At 46.9% G+C, this 21003-nt stretch overlaps 2 protein-coding genes across 4 annotated transcripts in view; one reads left to right on the top strand and one right to left on the bottom strand.

The window, feature by feature from the left end:
- LOC125945072 (uncharacterized) overlaps positions 1-21003 on the bottom strand; it is a 369870-nt gene that overhangs the window by 16143 nt on the left and 332724 nt on the right. The gene's annotated exons all lie outside the window — the stretch shown is intronic.
- LOC119450816 (translocating chain-associated membrane protein 1) overlaps positions 10723-21003 on the top strand; it is a 45552-nt gene continuing 35271 nt past the window's right edge. The window contains exons 1-3 of one of the 3 annotated variants that reach the window (XM_049666255.1): positions 10723-10927; positions 11547-11601; positions 14820-14938. In XM_049666255.1, the coding sequence (XP_049522212.1) occupies positions 10802-10927; positions 11547-11601; positions 14820-14938 (300 nt within the window). In that variant the 5' untranslated portion in view covers positions 10723-10801. The remainder of the gene's footprint in view (positions 10928-11546; positions 11602-14819; positions 14939-21003) is intronic. The other 2 variants (XM_037714311.2, XR_007466560.1) reach the window with 2 other exon arrangements.

Genomic DNA, 21003 nt, shown 5'->3' with positions numbered 1-21003 from the left:
AGGCACATAATAGTTTGCATAACTCTGCTTAAAAATTCCTATTGCTTGTACACTGCTCAGTTTGTTTAGTGCTTTTGTTTGCTGATGTAGTCACCACAAAGTTGCCTGATAATATACGGCCTACACTGCTTTGTCATTAGAAATTCTTTTTGCAGCGAAACACAATTTAAAAAAAATGTCTGTTTAATCAGCACCACTGGATTTTTTCAAGCCTACGAAATAAACAGCTAATTTAGTGCGCTTACTTGACAACGTATGACCAAAATTACAATGAACACTGATTAATGATGGTATGCATGACACAAAGCATACTTCACCACGTATTCAATATTATGCTTATCATCTTAGTTGCGCTTGTACAAATGTATTTGTGATGTGTGCTCAATTTGAAATACATAAAAACGGGCATTCTAAGTTACATCAAGTAAAAATGTGGTTGCTATAGGTATACGCTTACATTTCAAAGGTTGAAACTATGCAAATTATCGAAGTCTGTTTTTGGCATATGTAGGAGGCTATCTCACATTTTTTATGATAAATGCTTACACACGGACTAGTTGCTAAGAGCCTGCGGCATGGCCTTGCATGACAAGTGAGCCCACATTTGAAGGGTACTGCAATAAATCATGTGCACCGGTTAACTGCTCTATGCTAATGCATTATGCAACTTGTCAAATTCAATTTCTTACTCTTGATCTCAACTTCTAAAATATTGGATACCCCCGTGTGCTCTACAAACGGTCTTGCTTTCTTAAAGCTGGCCTTACCATTTTTTGTTCCTCTTCCAATTATTGCAAACATAGGTTAAGTGCCAGCAGAATGCAATGATTTGTGAACTGCTCTTGTCAGTGACAAACAATAGGCAGCCAATCAATGCGCAATTGCTTGTGATCTGCACTCCAACCCATTTTTATTCTTCAGGAAATTCCCTTCTCGTGATCTCGGTCCCCTGCGACTAACTGGCCCACATAAATACACTGTTGCACAGGTTTTAGTGGCCGAGTGCTAGTTACAAATCCTTGTTCCCTAACGGTAACATTTTAGCCTTCTATCATTTGTTGCAAGTCATCTACCGGTGTTGCTTAACAGGACAATATCCTCTTCAAACCGCAGGTTGTTCAGGTGTTCACTGTATATCCTCACACCTAATCCTTCCCAGTCAAAAAGCTTGAATGCTTCTTCTAAGCATGCAGTGAATAGCACTGAAGAGACTGTGCCGTCCTTGCTTGATTCCCTTCTTAATCAGTATCTATTTTTCTTGTACAAAATTAAAATAGCTGTGGAATATTTGTAGACAATTACCAAAATATTCCCGTGTGCTTTCTCTACTTTGTGCTTGACTACCCAATGCTTCCAAGACTGCTGGTATCTCTACTGAATGAAACACCTTTGTGTAATCTAAGAAAGCCATATAGAGTAGCTATGCTCCACAGACCTCTCAATTACCTGATTTATGACACGAATGTGATCCATTGCCAAATATCCCTTTTTAAAGCCAGCCTGTTTTCTTGCTTGATTGACGTCGAGATTGCCTTGATTCTATTTGAAATTACAGTAGTAAATATCTTGTACAATTGCTTATGCCAGTATTGCTCAACTCGAGGATCATGAGCTTTCTTTTGGAGGGGGATCATGGAGGGTCTGTGACCCCATGACTGCTGACACAGCGTTCTCGTCAATGTGACCGAGTACAGGTGGGAACCGGAGAAGGTTTCGGAGGGTATCGAAGGCGTGACTGAAACAAACGGGACGCCTTCTTTCGCAAGTTGGTTGAGGGGTTCGGCGATCTCAGAAAATTTTTTGGCAAAGCGTCGGTAGTACATACAGAGCCCCGGAAATCGGTGTACATCGCGCTTATTTCTTGGCACGGGAAATGTGGCAACGGCACTCGTTTTCTTATTGTCTGGGCAGATGCCGGCATGGCTCACAACGTGACCAAGAAACTTCCGTTCTTCGTGCCCAAAATGACATTTCTCAAAGTCCAGCTGTTCGAATTGCCTGAAGAACTGTCTGCAGACGCTGGGCGTGCTGTTCAAACGTGTCCGAAAAGACTACCACGTCATCTACGTAAACGAGACACGATTGCCATTTCAGCCCAGAGGGAACTGTGTTCATCATTCTTTGAAAAGTGGCTCATGCTGAGCATAACCCAAAAGGAAGGACCTTGAACTCGTATGTATCCCCAATGACGTAAATGCCTCTAACCAACCCTTGTCAAGCTTTAATCTATCCACTTGCCTCTTTGCACTGCTTCATTTATCGGTACGAGATGAAATTTTGCCTGTGAGGTAGTCAAAGAAATGCTATGGTTTTTTAAGTATGAGCTTCAAGGGCTAAATTACATTGTTAAGAAATTATTAAATCAATCCTTGGTAAAAAAAAAAAAAACATTAACAAGCATTTTTGATAACTCTGCTGCGGCTAATGTCTTTTAATAAATTAATATGTAAATGTATCTGGGTCACTGAAATTTTTTTTTTTCAGAAGGCTTATAGCCATGGAGGGTCATGGCATCTTTGAACTAATAAAAGGAGTCACATGCTAGGAAAGTTTGAGAAACACTGGCTTAAGTAAGCAGAAGTATTTACAGTTGAACTCTGAGTACTGGTGAATTAGTCATGTCCAAAAGTATAGATCTATTTCCAGACATTCTTTGTATTTTTATTTTATTGTACCATCAAGCTCAAAGGTATTACAGAGGGGAGTGGGTAAAAAACGTACACAGAAACAATTAAATAATGCAGAAAGAGATAATGATTAAGGTCGATATTAAAACGCAATTTTACATACCCATACCTTCTCACCCTGCTCCATTTTTATTAGAGGAAGCAATGTTTCTTACTGAAACCGTTTTAAAATACTTTGAAGAAGCTCCTTACCCATATCATCAATCATCCTAGTCTCCAGTATTATCCTAACTGGTAAGGAAGCAGTGTAATCACATTTACAGTGTGGCTTTATATATATGTTACTATTTTACATTTATATCCTTGTAGAGCCACTGTCATCCTAAATCAGCACATGTGCAGCGAGTCATCTTTTTTTGTCATTGCATATAAAAATCATTGTCATGATGGTTTTTGGCAAAGCAAGTTCTTTATGGCTACAATAACTAACGCAGGGAAGAGAATTGCTCCCTGGGATACAGCACATGGGGTGAACTGCAGTAGTGTGACATGATCGTCCACTTTCACCGTAATCTGGCGATTTTTTAAGGGAATAGCTTAAGTGAAGCTTGGAGCGATGACGTTTGCTATGGCCATACGAAATCTTGTGTTGTCTCCGATCGCAATAGCCGCACCGGGAAGGCGGTTTCATTCTTGAAAAGTCCAGGAAACTAAAGACTCATGACAGGCTCTAAGTACGGCATTGCAAAATTGTAACCTTATGGTGATGATCGATGCAAGATGAATCGTATATTGGGGATGAAATTAGGTTATTGCGCAGGCAGGAATTCTGGAAGTACAATTTGCAAAACAGAGCAAGACGAAAGTTGCAAGAAATTTTTCGTAGAGGTTATGCTTACTGTAAGACTATAAATGCTAAAAATAAAATGTGCGGCATCATTTTGAGCTCGTTCAAGCGATTGAATCGGGGTTTTAGAACGCAGATCCCAGATGGATGAAGTGTATTCCATTGTACTCCTAATTATTATCTTGCATAAAATTAGCTTTAATGATGAAGGAGCAGGCCAGAAGTTTCAGCGAACATAGCCTAGCATGCGGTTAGTATTGTTGATTGTGTTACTAATGTGTAAAGACGAGGAAAGTGTTGAGGTTATATGAACGCCTAAGTATCTCAGAGGGGTTACAACTTAGTATCATTTGGGCAATAGGTTAGAGGAGGAAGTTCGCTCCGAGTTACAGGCATAACTTTGCACTTAGATTGATTAAGTTGCATTAACCATATGTCACACCAGTTAGCCACCAGCTTTTTTTAATCATTTATAAGCATTGCGAGTAACATGCGCTGTTGAAATGCATTTTTGGCAAGTTTTTTAGCTGCTATGTAGGCGTTTGCATCCTTATTAGCATCCTACTCCGAAACCGAAGCACTGCTTTTTGCAAATCGGTACAGATGCTTTTTTCTGCTCGAACCTGCTCGGGAACCGGGATTTCACATCACTTGAGAAAACCTTTATTCCAGCCACATATCAATGTGTATCATGTGTCTTTATTCAATTTCATCAGGGAAAACGGGAGCGGCAGCCTATATTTGTGCTGCAATATTTATGTTTTCACCTTGTCGTTTACTGACCAATAAACAATAAAAGGAGACGTTCCATGGACAATTCTAGTTTAAGAAACTTTTGTGAATATGGGCGCAGGCTCTCAAATATCAGTCAACAACTGTTTTTGCATTTTTTTGAGATCAGTTTTGCCCTATATTGAAAAAAAAAAAAAAGTAACGTTATTGGCATAGGTACAATTGTAAGCAACTTCTAGAAATTGGGCATATAACTCTAAAATCTTAGAAGTTGGCAGGTATGCTGAGAGTGCCAGTAACGGCACAGCTGTCTGCTGCGAAGTGCAAGGCCTGATGAGAGAGAAGTCGACGAAGGCAAGAAGAAATGTGCTGTCAAGCATGTTTTCATCTTGTAGCAGTAAATGGTGACCCCAACTCAAGAGACGACAGACAAATGAAGTGATGGCAGGGGAGTGAATAAAAGTAGCAGTGGATGAATATCTGAAGTTTCGAATACAAATAGAATATTATGTAGTAACTATTCACATTGGAAAATAAACTATTTGCTACTTTCGAATTTGGAAACTAACCGGTTATTTTGCAACAACAATGTTTAAGTCTGATTACTACTCTCTGTCAGCAAAACAAATTATTAGAAATTATCAGAAGTGAAAAAATGACAAAAGGTTTCAAAGCAGTTGAATGACAAAATGGGTAATTAAGTTTACTTTATTTTCTTCGGTTTCGTGGCGGGAGCCTGTGTACATGGGAACCTGTGATCTATGCGTCTGGTCTGTCATTTAGTGTATTCGGCAGTATTATCATGTAGTATTGTCATCTTTTACGCTATAACCAGTGGTCAACTGGCGACATTTTCCTTACAACGAGCCTTTAGACATGTGATAATAGTGTACAAATCCATTGGAATTTTTTTTGGTAACCATTTATTTAGCGACAACCATTTATTCAACAGCTATATATCCTTGGAAGGCTTACTTGTGATCTGGCTCTGAAGATGTTGAGAGGCTATTTGTGCAGTTTTTTTAATGGCAACGAGTAATTTCATGTGTAAAAGTGATCCCAATTGCCTCCGCCGCTGAGCTGTCTTCTTTTCACTAGTCAGTTACAAGCATGCTACTTAATTACACTTAAGCATAAGTTTTAAACGTATGCATCTCTGTTTGACTATTCAATATTTGAAACGGTTAGTATTTACCCGCCTCCAGATGAAAGATATGGAACAACTTATGGTTTAGGAGTAGGTAACACTCTCACCATGCGTATGCCTGCTTGAGTACATGTGACCAAGTGAGAGTGCGGAACTGCAAGTGCCTAGTGCAAAACATGTGGGCCTGTTCCCACATCATGTCTAAAAGTACACCTGCAGTGTGTTTGCTATGCACATCTGAGGCCTGCACACGTCCCACTGTCGACGCGTAAACATTCATATTATTCAAATAAGCTCAGTAGGAACTTTCAAAATAGCAAGGTGGGTGACACTTCTTCCTTACAGAAACCTTTGCCTACCTTCCGAATAAAAAAAAATCAATTCTGGGGTACTGCAGGCCAAAATTACAATCCGATTATGATTATGCACTGTAAACAAGCGTTTTTGCATTCTGTCCTCATCGAAATGCGGCCGCCATGGCCGCGATGCGACTTCCAACCTCGAACTCGGGCAGCGCAAAGCCATAGGCACTGGGCTACGGCACTGAACTGGTGGCAGGCTTCTGGATTTTTTAGCAGAGCTTGTTCGAACACATCACATCACTTTATTTGCTCAAAGACCCCTCTAGGAGGTATTACATAAGGGGTGGGCTTACAATATAGCTATATGACGTCACTTACAAATAAAATCGGTTACATCATTCAAGAAAGTTGACGGACAAGTGATTGCTGCAATTTGGTGGGAAAGGCCATTCCATTCTGATGCTGCGCGCGGAAAAAAATGAAGATGAAAATGCAACGGTGCGGGCACGTGGGCGCGCCAGTTGAAGTTCGTGGCCGACGCGAAGGGATATGCGGGCAGGGGGTGCGATGCAAGGTGGATGGCCGAGAGAACTGTAAAAGAATTTGTGGAACAAAGACAGCGTGGCAATGCAACGGCGAAGATAGGGATTTGATCAACCGGATTCTGCTTTTAAAGATGGTACACTAACGTGGTATTGATAAGCGGAATGGATGAATCTAGCAGCGCAGTTTTGAACTGCTTCTAGAGCAGTGGCGAGGCAAGACTGGTGTGGGCTCCAAATGGCGGATGCGTACTCGAGCTTAGGCCTGACGAGCGTTTTATAAGCTAAAGTTTTACATGTATGGGGGCATCTCAGAGGTTGCGCTTTAAGAATCCAAGTGTTTTATTGGCAGATGATATGATGTTAGTAATATGAGTACACCAGGACAGATCGCTGCATAAAGTTACACCCAAGTATTTATGAGTTAACGGCTTCTACACGAACACCAGAAATTGTGTACGGAAAATAAAGGGGGTTGGAACGGCGTGAGAAGGTTACAGATTTGAATTTATTAGGATTAAGCATCATTAGCCATTGGCTGCACCAGTTTAAGACGTGGTTAAGATCAGTCTGTAAAGCTTGTTGGTCGAGGGCGTTATTGATAGTGTGATAAATGACGCAATCGTCAGCAAACATACGGATGTTAGTTGATACGTTTGAAGGCAAATCGGTAATGTAAATCAAGAACGAAAGGGGCCCAAGGACAGATCCTTCTGGTACACCTGAGGTTACTGGGAGAAAATATATGAACACATACATTTGTTCAAGCTTCCTGTTGCTCTAGTTGTCTCGATTAACTCAGCCTTGAGCTGCTCACATGCCAGGGGTGGCGCCAAGGAATGGTTGGCAGTTACAATGCTTTTCCTGGCTAGCTCAGAAGGTAAAGCAACCAACCTGGAAAAGCGCTGGTACAGCTGGCCAAATCTTTAGCTAGCTCAAGTAAATGCTGTTTTTTTCCTGCTCTACAGTGCGTTACGATTGAACGAACTTGCGAAACGGTCAAGGTTAACTCATGCTCACAAAGCTCGTACAGTTGTTCCTATTGTAAGGTGCCGGCGCACAGCAAGTCGGTGCTCGTGCGAGTCAGCTAAAGATTTGGCCAGCTGTACCTGTTTCAACCAGATCAGGAGAAATTTATCTGCAACTGTGAAGTTTGACTTGCACAAACACCTAATGCAGACCTACCAACCTCAAAACTTGCAAAATAAAGATTGTTTTATTACTCGTGACCATAACTGTTTATTACTAAATGCTCTGTAGGAATGATACGAACAGTCAATCTGCTCTTATATATAAGTCGCAGCAAGAATGACCCGTGCAACAGGCAAACTGAAACGTTTATTGCTTATTTTTGAAATATTTATGGAACAATGGCCAACACTTCAGTTGCTGTTTCTATGGGGTGGATGGTAGTGCTCAGAATAGTGAATGAATAATCTGGTAGACCTGAAAAGACAGGCTGAGAAATTGGTTGCTGACAATATTTGCATTATACTGAAATCAGATTTGCCATAAACTGCACACAAATACAAAAAAAAAATATATTAAGATTATCAGTGTCTTTACGACAATAGAAAGCAAGCGCTACAAATGTGGCATTTTACAATGAATTCGTAAATGCGGATAGCTGTGTCAAATGGGTCTCTCCAGAGCATTCTAGTGCAGTCAGGTGGATGACCAAACATCTATTTCAGAGGGTACACACAGCGTGTCAACACATATAGGATGCATGAGCACCTAACTGTTGTTTTAGGTGCTCTTGAAGCAAGCTGTCGTACAACTTTTGCAAAGAAACTTATACCGGTGTCACATGTACCCTTCTGATCGCGATTGGGGTCGGATTTCTTGATTGCGATCAACAATGGTCGCTGATCCGCATTGAGTTGTTATTGTCTGCTGATCGTCAGCAACTCAGTACTGCATAAAACCTTGGTTACAAATTCAGATTAGCAAAATGTGGTTAAATTTTGACAATATTTCAATTTCACCAGGTTACTATTGCTGATAAAAAGATTCTTGTACATTTTTTATTGAGCTGCCTTCACTTTTTGTTTTAAGTGTTTTCTGAATACTGCGCTAGAAGGTGCAGACATCAGCCTGCGATCGCGATCAAGCCCGATTGTGATTCACGGATTGCGATTGTCTGGATCCCACAAGATAACCATCACAAATGACAGTGTAGAAGCATTCAATCCGGATCGTCCCTGATATCAGAAGTGTATGTGTGACACCGATATTATTCCATTCTAAATATATAGATGCCTCGAAAGAATGTTATTTTTGTGTGGCAGTGCACCCAAGGTTTTTCAACTGAGCGATCTATTCAAGCATAGGGATTAACGACAACGAGCAAATTGTCACAAATCATCACAACCAGAGGAGAAAGAAATATGAATGCTTGCTATGTTCCCTTATTACTGCCTAATGTTCACTTGCATCATTCTTAGAACTATCTGAAAACTAAGCAAGCTGGCTGGTAGATCTAGTTGGTAATTCATTGTATTGAGCCAGAGACACATAGGTCTACCAGAAGAATATCTGTTTTTAGTGAACAGCTTGTGTGTGAAGTGACTGACAATATGCATGTCTATGCTTGGTCTTTTTATTTGCCATTTTACAGGCTTGTGCATCATTTGGCACATCTAATAACAAACGTCCGTTCCTGCCTTCGTCCTTGTTTGCCTTGCTGCCAGGAACAATCATCACCTGTAGTCGTGATGAAGGTACTTCAGAGGCATCCTGTTCAACAGTCGCAGGCAAATACCACGGCAAAAACAGCAATGCAATGTGATCACTGCATTACAATGACTGGGTACATAAACGCGCACATCCTTTCGCGCCTTTTATTCGACAGTACGGCTGTCTAGATGCAAACTATAACACGGAGAATTCGGACCACGTGCAGAGGGTCTCATTCATTCCACAGAACAAGTCGTCACGATGGACCTTGAGGATGACCGAGAACACATTTCACAGTTATCGACAACACCGGATAATCAACGGAACCTTAGCCGCAAAATTTTAGCAGCGCAACTCAGGCTTCCGGAGGGGCTGAGGAGCACTTCACGCGCGCTTCATTGAACGTGGGCAGTTCTTACTAAAGTTTTAGGAACTGTTATCCAACGTGAACCCGTCATAAGATCGGCAGATACCGGGGCATCTATTTATTTACAACGCGATGTACAAAAGCTACTTAAGGATCGGCGGCATAATTTTTTTTTTTTTTTTTAGTTTTGCTTAAGTTATCGAACAACACAGCAGACCGCGCGCGGCAACCGCACCTCCCGATGGGCGTCGAGAAGTCGAAAACTCGAGAAGTCGCTCGACAGCAGAGAAACATCGTCGATCGCGCGTCTGCGACGTTCTCAAGGTCAAAACTAAGCGGATCAAAAGCGTGCAAAGGGGTTGTCGGCAAAAGAGAAACCGAAGAGGGATAACCGGTGGCTAATGATGGAAGGCGGCAATACTGGCGCGTGCAGAGCGATGCGCGGTGTGCGGCAAACAGGGATGCTCCCAACGATCCGACGAAATCGATCACTCACGCGAGGCGAAAAAATCTCGCTCGAGATAAGATGTTGCTTTGCAATCGGCGGCCACCAACGCACCACCATCGCTGGCCGCATCAGAGCCGCGAGATCGCGGCGGTGAGCGCATCGGTCGCGCTCCAAAGGCAAGAAACGAGCACGTCTACCCGCTGCCGAGGCCCACGACGAAGGACAACTGTTGACCGGGCACGGGGGGGCAGCGGCCAGACAGGCCAGATCGAGTGCGCCCAATGCGCGCATCGGAACCGTGCGCCTCCGGCGGAGGTGTAAACCGCGGGCGCCGAAGGAGCCACTAGGCCTAATCAAGCACGTTTGTAAACACAGGACATCGAATCGGCAGCACCAGAGAAAACACGCACAAAGTGGATCCGCGAAAAGGCGCAGAGAGCAACAAAGGCACTCACCTTGGTGGCGTCTCGTCGTTCACATCCTACGGTTCCTCCCGTTGGCGTGCCTCCGTCGTTCGGGCGCGACGCCCATGTTCTTTGCCGTGAAAAACTCCAGCCATGCAAGAGGGGGCTTGTTTCCAGTTACGAGCGCACAGGCTCTTGTTGCGCCAAACCCGTGAGGGCGCTGTTTGTGTCTGTCTCCGCACTTTTCTGCTCGCACACCGTGATCTCAAATTTTCTCTTTATTGGGGGCCCAGTCCTTTCGAGGGACTCCTGGGTTCGAACGTGGGGTCTCAATCTCGTCGCCTCGCGCGCTTGCGAAAAGGCTTCGAATGCATCACGCACACCAGCTCCATTTATCGACAACGGCGTGGCCACGAACCACAATAACGCTGGCCTGCCCATAGAGTAATCAAACGAAAAATAAAAGAACTAATTTAGCTATCGAGCGCATATTAAAAAAAATATGTCCCACTTATCTTAGTACAAACAAATGTTTGAAAATCGTTTCTGCGATCATTATTTACTGCGGTCCTGCACTCTCGACTTTACTGCGGTAACTGCGGTCCCCTTCCACGTGGCTTCCGGTTGGCAGTGCTTTCGGCCGGTTGCTGTTTACGGTTTCCTTTCAGCATCTCGTCTCGGCGACGTCGGCCAGGGGACCGTAGTGATGGCGCTCAAACGTCGAACAGGCTCCAAGAACCCTCCGATTTTCAGCCACGAATTCGTCATACAAAATCATGCCGACATTGTGTCTTGCGTGGCCATGCTTTTTGTCATGGGACTCCTGTTCCAAGTGAGTAGCCCAGGCGTTTTGTCGAGCCCGTGTTTCGTTGCAGCCGCCGCCACCACCTCTGAGCGGCCGGCTCTTCTCGGATCAAATACGGTCTCCTTTTCTTTGCCGTCATTCCACTGTTCTCGCTTAGAGTACAATTTCTCATGCGGAACATTTTATCAAGCATTTGAACAGCGTAAATTTGAGATCGGCTGCACTTTAACTTAACTCCGCCCCGGTACATCGTAGTTTATAGCAACATCAGTCGAGCTCTGAGCGAGCATCATGTTTGAAGGGTTTCCCATCGCGATGTGCGGCTAACTTGGCCGTGTTCCGTGCCTCCGAATTCACTTTCGGTGCGGCTTTCGAGCCACGTAGTTCCGTAAACTTTTGCTTTCCTTTGCGGTGCCGAGGCACAAATAGTTACATGGCCTCATTTCACTGGCCGTGCGCGCAGCGGTCCGGTTTGAGCTTTGCTTACACTCGTTCCTTTGCATCCGAAGAGCCCGTCGCTCGCATGGCGTTCTGTAGATCTCGTAATCGCCTCGGCGATGCGTTTCTTTCGGTCGATGCGCCAACTGCATTGCCCTCATCTGACGGAGTTTAATTTGCCACCTGTCTTCGCCCCCCCTCCGTGCAGGTCACCGCACCATATGCTTCGGTTTTCATCGCCGTGCATCACAACACCACCGACGGTGAGTAGTGCATCCTTTCATCCCGCTCACGATGCGTGAAACGCGCGTATACGTGTTTCTATTTACATCGGCGTTGTTTTCGGTGACTTCACTTCGCCAGACGGGATTCGATCGGTGCTGGACAGCGCTGAACACGTGTATGTTTTGTTAACTTGCGTTACCCTCTCCCTTCCTCACCGATCGCACTGCAGCTCTCTCTCATCGACTTGTTATCGAGAGGAATCAAGCCGGGGACACCGCAGTCTGCATCTCCGTAGTACACGATTACGTTCACTCAAAATCTTTTTTTTTTTTTTTTTCTTGCCTCCTCAACATAAGGAGACGAGTCTATCTTCGCGTCAATTATCTGCACCATATCCAACATGCAAGATAAGTCTGTTTGCTGGGATGCCGCTCTCGAAGTATTGCGGTTTTCGGTATTCGGTGTTGAGGGCCGTACTTGCTTTTTAAGAAACCTTGGGGAATTGTGTAGTATGATGACGGGGGAGCTTTAGCGCTTCCTATCTACTTTGTAACCCTCGAACAGGGGGGGGGGGGGGGGGCATTGTCATGCCAACGGTAACACAATGTTTGAGTACTTCAAAATATGGGGCAGCCTGCATTTATTTGCCATTGCACTACACCTGTCTGATTAGCAGAGTACTTCATGTATGCAACTACAAAGCTTATGTCAGGCTAAAAGCAGGGCTGCACAAAGTCCACTGGCTTCACAGGTGTTTGCGCTGAAGCAAAAGTGCGTGACATGTAGTGTTGGACACATACCAACAACATATCTGAATATTAACATCGTAACCAGAATGAGCTTGCACTGACGATTACTTGCGCCGTGCTGTCAACTTCCTAATGTGATGACTGTATAGTAATTTTTCTTTTACAACCAGTGCTTTTGCTTAGCTTATATTTGATTTAAACAGGGATAATTTTGTTGCATCTCTTTCTGTTTTATAATCCATGACTGTTGGAGGCAATTTTAGTGGCTTTAATAACGTAGCAGCATGTGTAACTGGGCTAGTCTTCATTCCATAGTGTTTGAAAGGCTTTTTTCCTTCTGTAGTAGCTCGTTTAACACATCGCAGGCAATGCTGCAAAGGTTAGAGAGACTTCTCACTGCTGGTATTGGCAACCAAGAAATGGTGTGACTCATGTGATAGAAAATGGTATCTGCCATGCAATTCAATTACTTTTCAAGTCTCATACTTTTATGTTGTAAAATTATTACGGAGACAGCATCACGGATCTGAACCTATCGACCACCGAACAATCAGAGTAACACGTTTCTGCGACCCATGGGCACAGCACACCACTTGTGGTTTGGGCCATGACATAGTACATCGCCTACCGGAAGCCCATAAGTGCACGAATAATATCTTGTATCCACAAGTTGTAATTGTAATATATATGGGTAGTTATTCCAGATAGACAGCATTGCAGATGAAATACAACTGCACTGCAAAACGCACCGAGTGAAACTTCTGTGTTCGCAGTACTTGCGTAGCATCTCCAGTACTTCAGTTTGGAGAGCACCACGTGTAGGCCTCGTGCACTGGTGTGGTGGTGCTGCTGTTCTGCCATATTAATTGCCACCTCCATGGCATGCTACACACATATTCCCCGTCAAAACCTCGTGTGTTGTTGCAGCCTTAATGTCTAAGATGGAAGATAGCAAGCATACAAATATTAAACTCTGTGTACCAAGCTTTGAATGAAGAGCCCTAAGGAGGCAAAGTGAATCAGGCGCTCTCTACTATTCACCCTTTTCGCAGTGCATATTGTTCTCGAGAAACGAAATGGCGCAGAAAGTGCCATGTCGTTCATTAAAACAATTCACTCATTCGCGCCAGTGCCGTATCGCTAACCTCAAAAAAAAAACAAAAGACTTCAACCCCGGAACATTGACAAGAGTGAGTACCGCTCGTTAGACAATGACAGAGGGAGTAGCGCTGCTTCCTTGCATAGTAAGATTCACACACAAACTTATGCACACTTTATCGCGAGCGTATTAGGAATACGTTATTGGGCGCGCACCAAAGCATGGGTGATAGCGACTACACCAACAGCACACGAATGGTCGAAGCTGAATGTTTCGTGACGGTTCACAGGAGTAAGCGAGTTATTAGTGATAATACATCCTTGCTTAGTTACTAAGCTATTACAAAGGACAGAACAGCTACGTTCTAAGCCTAGTGTGAAGCAACAAATATATTGCAACTCAGCACAACCGTGAGTGATTAGGCAGGAAATAATGAGATAGTGACCACACCGACGGAGTCAAACGTGACAAGCCGCCGTTTCTAAGTATTTGCCAAATAAATAATGAAGAGCAAAACACACTGATCCTGATTAAATTCCCTATGCGGAAAGCTTGGATAGCATGGAATACATTTTTAGAACAAGCACCATATACACTGATCGCGCCATTTGGACAAAGCTTAATGAGCCTTGAAAGTGCTTTTACATGTCCTCTGAAGCTGTGGCCAAAGCTTTGTGTCGACTACGCAGTCAGTGTCTATGATATCTCCCAAGGTTTTACTGAGCAGCACTGGGCGTCATGTACCTCAACTGTAAACATGGAGGCAGCTGAGGCAAGCAATGGGCGCGTAATCATGTGATCAAACATGGCAGCACGCATAGGATGGCCGCGAAAAGGGTCAATAGCATGTGTCAGTGTGCAAATGTCACCTATGTCTTTTTGGGCCATAAAACCCATTCTTCCACTCAACCTGCTGAAGAAGTGGGCAATGCATTGTTCATCTTTTTTTTTTATTGACATTAAAATAGAGAGATTCAGTCACCATATAATGAGGACAGGAATAGTGAGGCAAAAATGTGGAATTGTTGCAAGTTCGCAAAATCAAGAGCGGATTGCTGTTAAGAAGAATAGAAGTGAGCAAAGTTGACATATTGTCTTAGACACATTAGAACATTTAGAGATAAAAGGGGAAGACAAGATGCCAGGTTTGCTGGTGCAAAAGTAACTGGGGCTACATTGTGCCACAAGCTATGTTGAGTCTAGAACATCATACCTGCGAACTCCCCTGAATGATTTGTAATGTTTACAAGAAGGGGCCAAAATCGTACAAAACCTGTATATTCAAGGATCACTTGATGCTTTTTGTTTATTGAGATCAATACCTTGAAGGCCCAAATGTGTTACAATGCAAAAGGTGTAATAGACACACGGTTGCATAAGGTTGTCATGTGCGTGTTTTATTGCCCAGGCATGGAAACACAAGGGATAGTGAACTACACGTATGGTGCCAAGGATATCTGCCTGACCTTCTTCTACTTCCTCATTGCCATCGTCATGCATGCCATCATCCAGGAGTACCTGCTCGACGTGAGTTCTGTTCTTGCATGCACGCTGCTTCGAGAAGGCTAGCGGCCTGTGTTCTGGTTTCGGTGCTGATTACAGAAACTGTTGCTTGACGCATCTGCACGCTATGTTTGCGGACAGTGCTCGTTAAAATAGTCCCACACTGTCTCATCATGCATTTGTTTAATCTGTGGGACAGAGAAAATTAAGATTTTACTTACTGCAGTGATTGTATTAAAATAAAACATAAAATGCGCCACTAAGTGTTGAATAAAAATGAGCCCCAACCTCATTTTTTTTTGTGCTCACGAGGGTTCTGAAGGGAATTTAGGGTGCAGGCTTCTTTCCCAAGCGGCCCTGAAGGAGGCCGAACGCCAGGCCGAGGTACACTTGTGCCCATTTGAACCAGTGGGTTCCGTTGGTTCAAATGGGCACAAGTGTACCACAGCCTCACGTTCAGCTTCCTTCAGGGTTTATACGCTTGGGAAAAGACGCTGTGCCCTAAATTTCCTTCACAACCCTCGTGAGCACAAAGTCGCACTCGAATATCGCACTCAAACCTTGCAAGCACCGAGTGTCACATGTGTCAGGCTGGTGTGGATTGTACTCTGTTTTGTGTCCTCCTGTCGATGCCTTGTAACTGAGCATGTCATGTTTATTTCCACCAGTACATCAAGAAGCACACCGTAAGCATTTCATCTCCCCTTTATTCTCATATCTTTCACTGCATTTATGTTTTTCGTATTTGATGGTTGTGCATGCATCATCATCACTCACACCACTTTACATGAGTGTTAGCTTCGACAACAAATCCTCAGCTTGGCTTCAAATTGGATTTGACAAGAGCACTAATGGGAGCCAAGGGGCAGAATGTTTTGTTAGTTACTGTCACTTGAAGTCAGGGAAGGCATAGGGTAAGTTAGCTGTTTTTTTTTTTTTTTAAATTGAAATCTTGAAGAGATGTGGGTTTGGGGGGCTCCCACCTGCAGCAAGCTTTCTGCCCCCCCCACCCCCTTCCTTTTTTTTCTGTTTTTCCTAAATGTAAATTAAAAAGAACAGTTTACTTCTCCCCTATGCTTTCCATTACATTGCATTTAGTTGTTTTAAATTTAAGCCCTGTATGGCTTATTTTCGACATTTATACGATAGTCTTTCAGTATGTCACTATTCACGAGTACGTTGTTGGTGGCATGGCTGCCTAATCTTCGTGCGTCCAAAACCAGCTAGTCCAACAAGAATCCCTTCTTCATCTGTGTACAAAAAGAAATGCGAGGAGCTCAGCTGTTTACCCCAAAACAGTGTTAACTAGCCCGACATTTAGGGCATTGTTGGGGGGTCTTCCCTGTATATGTGTTGTGGGCTCGCTCTACGTCTCTTCGCGCAGCGTCGGTAAATTGCCCCAAAAGCGGGCTTCACGACGAGGCGCGACGGCGTGCGGCGATAGACCCACCGCAGGTTCGAGCACCGAGCCTAGAGGCCTGGCCGGCTCTTGCCGTACGTATCAAGCCCCCTCCCAGGAATGCGAGACTTCCAGGACAATTAACGCATTTATTGCTTAAAACACTTCACCAGTAAATACGAAATTGCACTCTAAAGCACGGAGCACACTCAGCACCCGCGGTCCCCGATGGCGGGGGAAGGCAGGTTCCGCGCCGCGTCGAACAATGGTTCGCACATGCGTGCCGAGATACGTTCGCAAGACACTGCCTAGCGCTTTTCCGCCACCGACTCTGGTCAGCGACGGTTCGGACACGCAGAATGTGACGCACCGAGCGCCTGCGACTACCGCAAGGGCGGAACACAGGGCCGCTCAGCAAGCCACACTCACGCAAGCGGGCAAAGCACGTGAATGTCCCAAGGCCGTGGCGTTGGGGACACAAATAGATGGTCGCTCACGTACCTTGCCGCTTGCCTCTCGTGACCGGCGCTTGTCCTTCCCGTTGCTCCCCTCCCGCGCGCCGCGACAACGCTGCCAGTTAGGGCTCCTTCCCTACGTCACGCCCCCACGACCCAATCGGAGGGCCGCGTAGCACGACGCCCCAGGACACGGCCGCGGCGCCCGGGAAAACAGCGCGGGGTCGAGGGACATGTATTCGGAGGGGTCTCCTCGCACTAGCGAATGAGCCCGGAGCCGGAGGCACCGCAACGACGGCGCCCTGCTGACCGCAGGATCTCCGACATCCCCACATCCCTCTCCCCTTAAACGTCCCTACCGGCTGAGAAGTAAGCCGGTGGCATGTAATACTAAGGAAAGGTCCCCCGTATTAGCAAGCATGAGACATTGCAAGGGCGGCTAACCTTCAGCCTCCGTTCCAGCCCTTAAACACACAAGTCAAAGGAATAAAAACACTACAGACCTGGCAGATACACTGATAGCATATACTAACACCTATAGAAAAAATAAGATAGGAAAAATCGCGTACAACCAAATAACTCACAAAGGATACAAAAAACTGTCTCCCAAAAGACCGCGACAATAAAAGGAATGTCTGCTACACGAACACAGACGCACACAGACAAAACCACAAAGAACAAAAGAAAATTCCACCTAGAAAATAAAAGAATGACAAACAGTCCCGGAGCCTTCCCGCTCAGTCCCGAGCTGTCAGCCCACGACAACCGCGGGCACCTGGCCGGCGGCTACCACGTCCGATTTTGCTTCAGCCTGCGGAATAATCCGTTGCTCCCCGAGGGCTGCGTCGTCATCCTCTGCAGCCCTCTGAAGGACGAGCGCTGCGAAGCCGGGTTCCTCCCGCATCCTCTGCCGGCACAGCTGGACCAGCTCGTCGTCTGTCAACGCCGTCGCCGCGCCAGACGGCACCGCGCCATCGCCCGCCGCACTCTTCCTCCTCTCCACCGGGTGCATCCTGCCGGTGTAGTGGCTCTGGTGAATGACTAGAGTCCCGCACTTCCCGCAGGTAGCAGCATCGGCGGGGAGGGGCAGGTGGGCGCCGCCCGACGCCGCGTCCGTTAGGGTGAGCGTGTGCCCTTTAAAGGGATAGGGCACGGGCTGCCGGCTCCTCTCCACTCTGCGCTGTGTGGACCACGCCTTCACCGACACATACCATAGGGGTGCCGATACACCTTCCTGACACGTCCAGGTGGCCACACTCCGTGCTTGTTTACTGGTCTCCGTAGGTGTGGCAGGCGGGGTAGTCGTCGGAGCACGGAGTATCCTTGCAGCTAGAGCGCCTGGCCCTGCACCCCAACGTCGACGTCGGTTGCGGCGGTGGCTCGGACGAACGACAGGAGTAGACGGCTTGGCCATGTTGAGTGCAAGTGGGCGGTGACTCAACGTACCGACGAAGGCAACTGTCGCGTGTGGGAACGGCGGCGAGAAGACGCTTCCGAGAGACCGGAAGCAACAGCGCTAGCAAGAGCTGTAAAGACTGTGACCGGAATCGTTTTCGAGAAGGGCCGAGAAGGGGTGGGAGGCTGAGGATGGAGGGTCGCAAGGCTAGTTGGGCTCGGTGTTCCTCCCCTTTTGCACGCGCACACACACTGCACCCGCGGCACATTCGCTTCGGGCTTGCAACGGATCCCGCAGCCGGGAAACCAATGTCTGAGGCCTCCCCCTCGTGTGACGCTCCCGAGGTCGCACGCCCACGCTTTCCCCACATTTACGCGGCGAGTCTCAAAGAAGAGGCGGCAAAAGAATGAGCGCCCCAAGCGTCCCTCTACAGCTACGCACAATGACGATGTGGAGTAAGCAGCGGGGGCACATTGAAAACAACACTATGTCCACGAGGGAGACTAAACCCATTATACAAACAAGAAAACAAAATACAGGCACTGAACAAAAGGCAAAAGGAAAGCACATGCGTCTCTTGGCGACTATACAGGGCGGGCTGGAACCGTGGCGCGCTGGCCTCTACGCGGGAATTCCCGAAAGAAAAAGGCACTCGCTCGCAAAGGCAAAAAGCAGGAATAAAGCATTTCTTTTACCAGAAAGGTCTGGAAATGCGAGGGCGACTTCACAATGGTGGTCGTCGCCTGAGGGGGTACCGATGAGGCGGCCGAAAGCGGTCGGAAACACCGGGCGTGCTCTGTTTCCCGGACTCGAGATCGCTGGGCTCCGGTACCGGCTCGTCTGGCCTGCAATGGTAGGCTTTCAAGTCGGCAATGTGAACGCGGCCTCTGGCTCTCCCCGTCTGAGGATCGGTCAGCTGATACACCAGCGGGGAGAGTCGTTTCTCCACTCGGTAAGGCCCCAGCCATTTAGGAGCCAACGCTGCGGAAAACCCTTTGCTGGCGTCACTAAGTGCGTGGTTGCGTTTGAGCACTAAGTCACCATCCTGAAAGCAGACGTCACGGTGGCTTTTGTCATACTGAGCCTTCTGCTGGGCTCGAGCGGCTCCCAAGCTGTCCTTCGCTCTAGAGAAAGCGCGGGCAAGCCGGGCGCGAAGCTGCGCTGCGTACGAGGAAAGGTCCCCTGGCGCATTCTCAACCCCTGCTTGGCGCTGCGTAACAATGGTTAGCGGATTCGCCAGTTCACGGCCATAAGTGAGAAAAGCGGGGGAGAAACCTGTGGAACGATTTTCTGCCGTCCGAATGGCGAACGCGAGTTCGTTCAGGTGGTCTGCCCAATCCCTCTGGCTCTTGGCAAAGGCCGTGAGCATTGACTTCACAGTGCGATTAAAACGTTCCGTGAGGTTGGACTGGGGGTGGTAGGGCGACGTGAGGCGATGCTCGATCTGAAGGGATGTGCACGTCTCGCGAAACACCCGGGAAGTGAAGTAAGACGCATTGTCGGTAATCAAACGCTCTGGAAATCCAAAGCGCGTGAAAACTTCCATCAGTTTATCCAACACTGCCCGGGCCGTCACCTTGCGGAGCGGAAAAAGTTCCACCCACTTTGTAAAGTGATCGACCACTACCAAAAGGTGCTGAAAGCCTTGCTTACTCTTTGGAAAAGGTCCCATTAAGTCGCAGGCAGCAAACTGCCAAGGTCTCTGACTGTCAATTGGCTTCATCAGACCCGGCGGACGGCCACCGCGAGATTTCACCGTCTGACAGACGTGGCAAGTCCGGCAATAACGGAAAACGTCCCGTTTCATACCGGGCCAGGTGACAGTGCGGCTGAGTCTTTTAAAGACCTTTGAGCCACACAGGTGTCCAGCCAGCGGTTCATCGTGAGCGTAACGCAAAAGTGCGCGTCTCAGATTTTTCGGTATCACCACCTTAAACGGATCAACAGATTCATCCTCGGTAGCGATGTATCTCAGCACGAGCCCATCGTGGTCCAGCAGGTAGGAATCTTCGGGACTACCAGCAATACAATCTGGCTCGGGCCCTTCTGCGCTCGTTGCAACACCAGCAACGTTACGGCGCTCCGTTTCTTCTACTCTACCAGTAATTTCTCGGCAAAATGAATCCTCCTGCTGGGCCCGTACAAGCTCTTCTCGGCTGAATATAATCGCGGTTCCTCCAGAGGGAGAGCCGGTTTCAGTACTGTCATTGGGAGATACTGCAAAGGATTCGTTCTCCGGTATCGCTGTGCGCGGCTGCCCTTCGCCGGCTAAGCCCTTCTGCACACGCGCGCGGACAACATGCGAGGTGACGACCTGTTCATTAAAGGCACAGGTGGGGATGGCTAAATCAGCACTAGCGCCAGGCAATCCATCCACAACGTTCCCCTTTGACGCGTTTACCACTATTGCCCCCACTGAGGGGGAACACTCGTTACCGCCTGGCTGCACAACGTCGAAACCCTCTTTCACTGCAGTCTCCTGTGTAAAGAGGGGCCCGAAAACGGCCTCCCTTTCTTCTTCGGCCGCCCCACCAGGAGCGTCGGCGGCTTCCGTCTCTCGCCGCTCGCCTCCGGCACTAGCCGGGTGGGGAAGCGGCGCACGCGAAAGCGCGTCTGCGACAACGTTCGTGCTCCCCTTTCGGTACTGCACCGAAAAGTCGTAGTGCTGTATGAGAAGTGCCCAGCGCGCCAGCCGACCCGCAGGTTCGCGAAGCCTCATGAGCCAGCTGAGCGCGTTGTGATCCGTCTGCACGACGAATTTCGTGCCGTCTAAATAGACGTCGAACTTCCTCAGAGCAAACACAATCGCTAAGCATTCCTTTTCCGTCACAGAGTAGTT

This window comes from Dermacentor silvarum, chromosome 4, assembly GCF_013339745.2.
Source record: "Dermacentor silvarum isolate Dsil-2018 chromosome 4, BIME_Dsil_1.4, whole genome shotgun sequence".
Taxonomy (NCBI): domain Eukaryota; kingdom Metazoa; phylum Arthropoda; class Arachnida; order Ixodida; family Ixodidae; genus Dermacentor; species Dermacentor silvarum.
The sequence above is the reverse complement of the archived record's forward strand: the minus strand, read 5'-3'. Positions and strand labels throughout refer to the sequence as shown.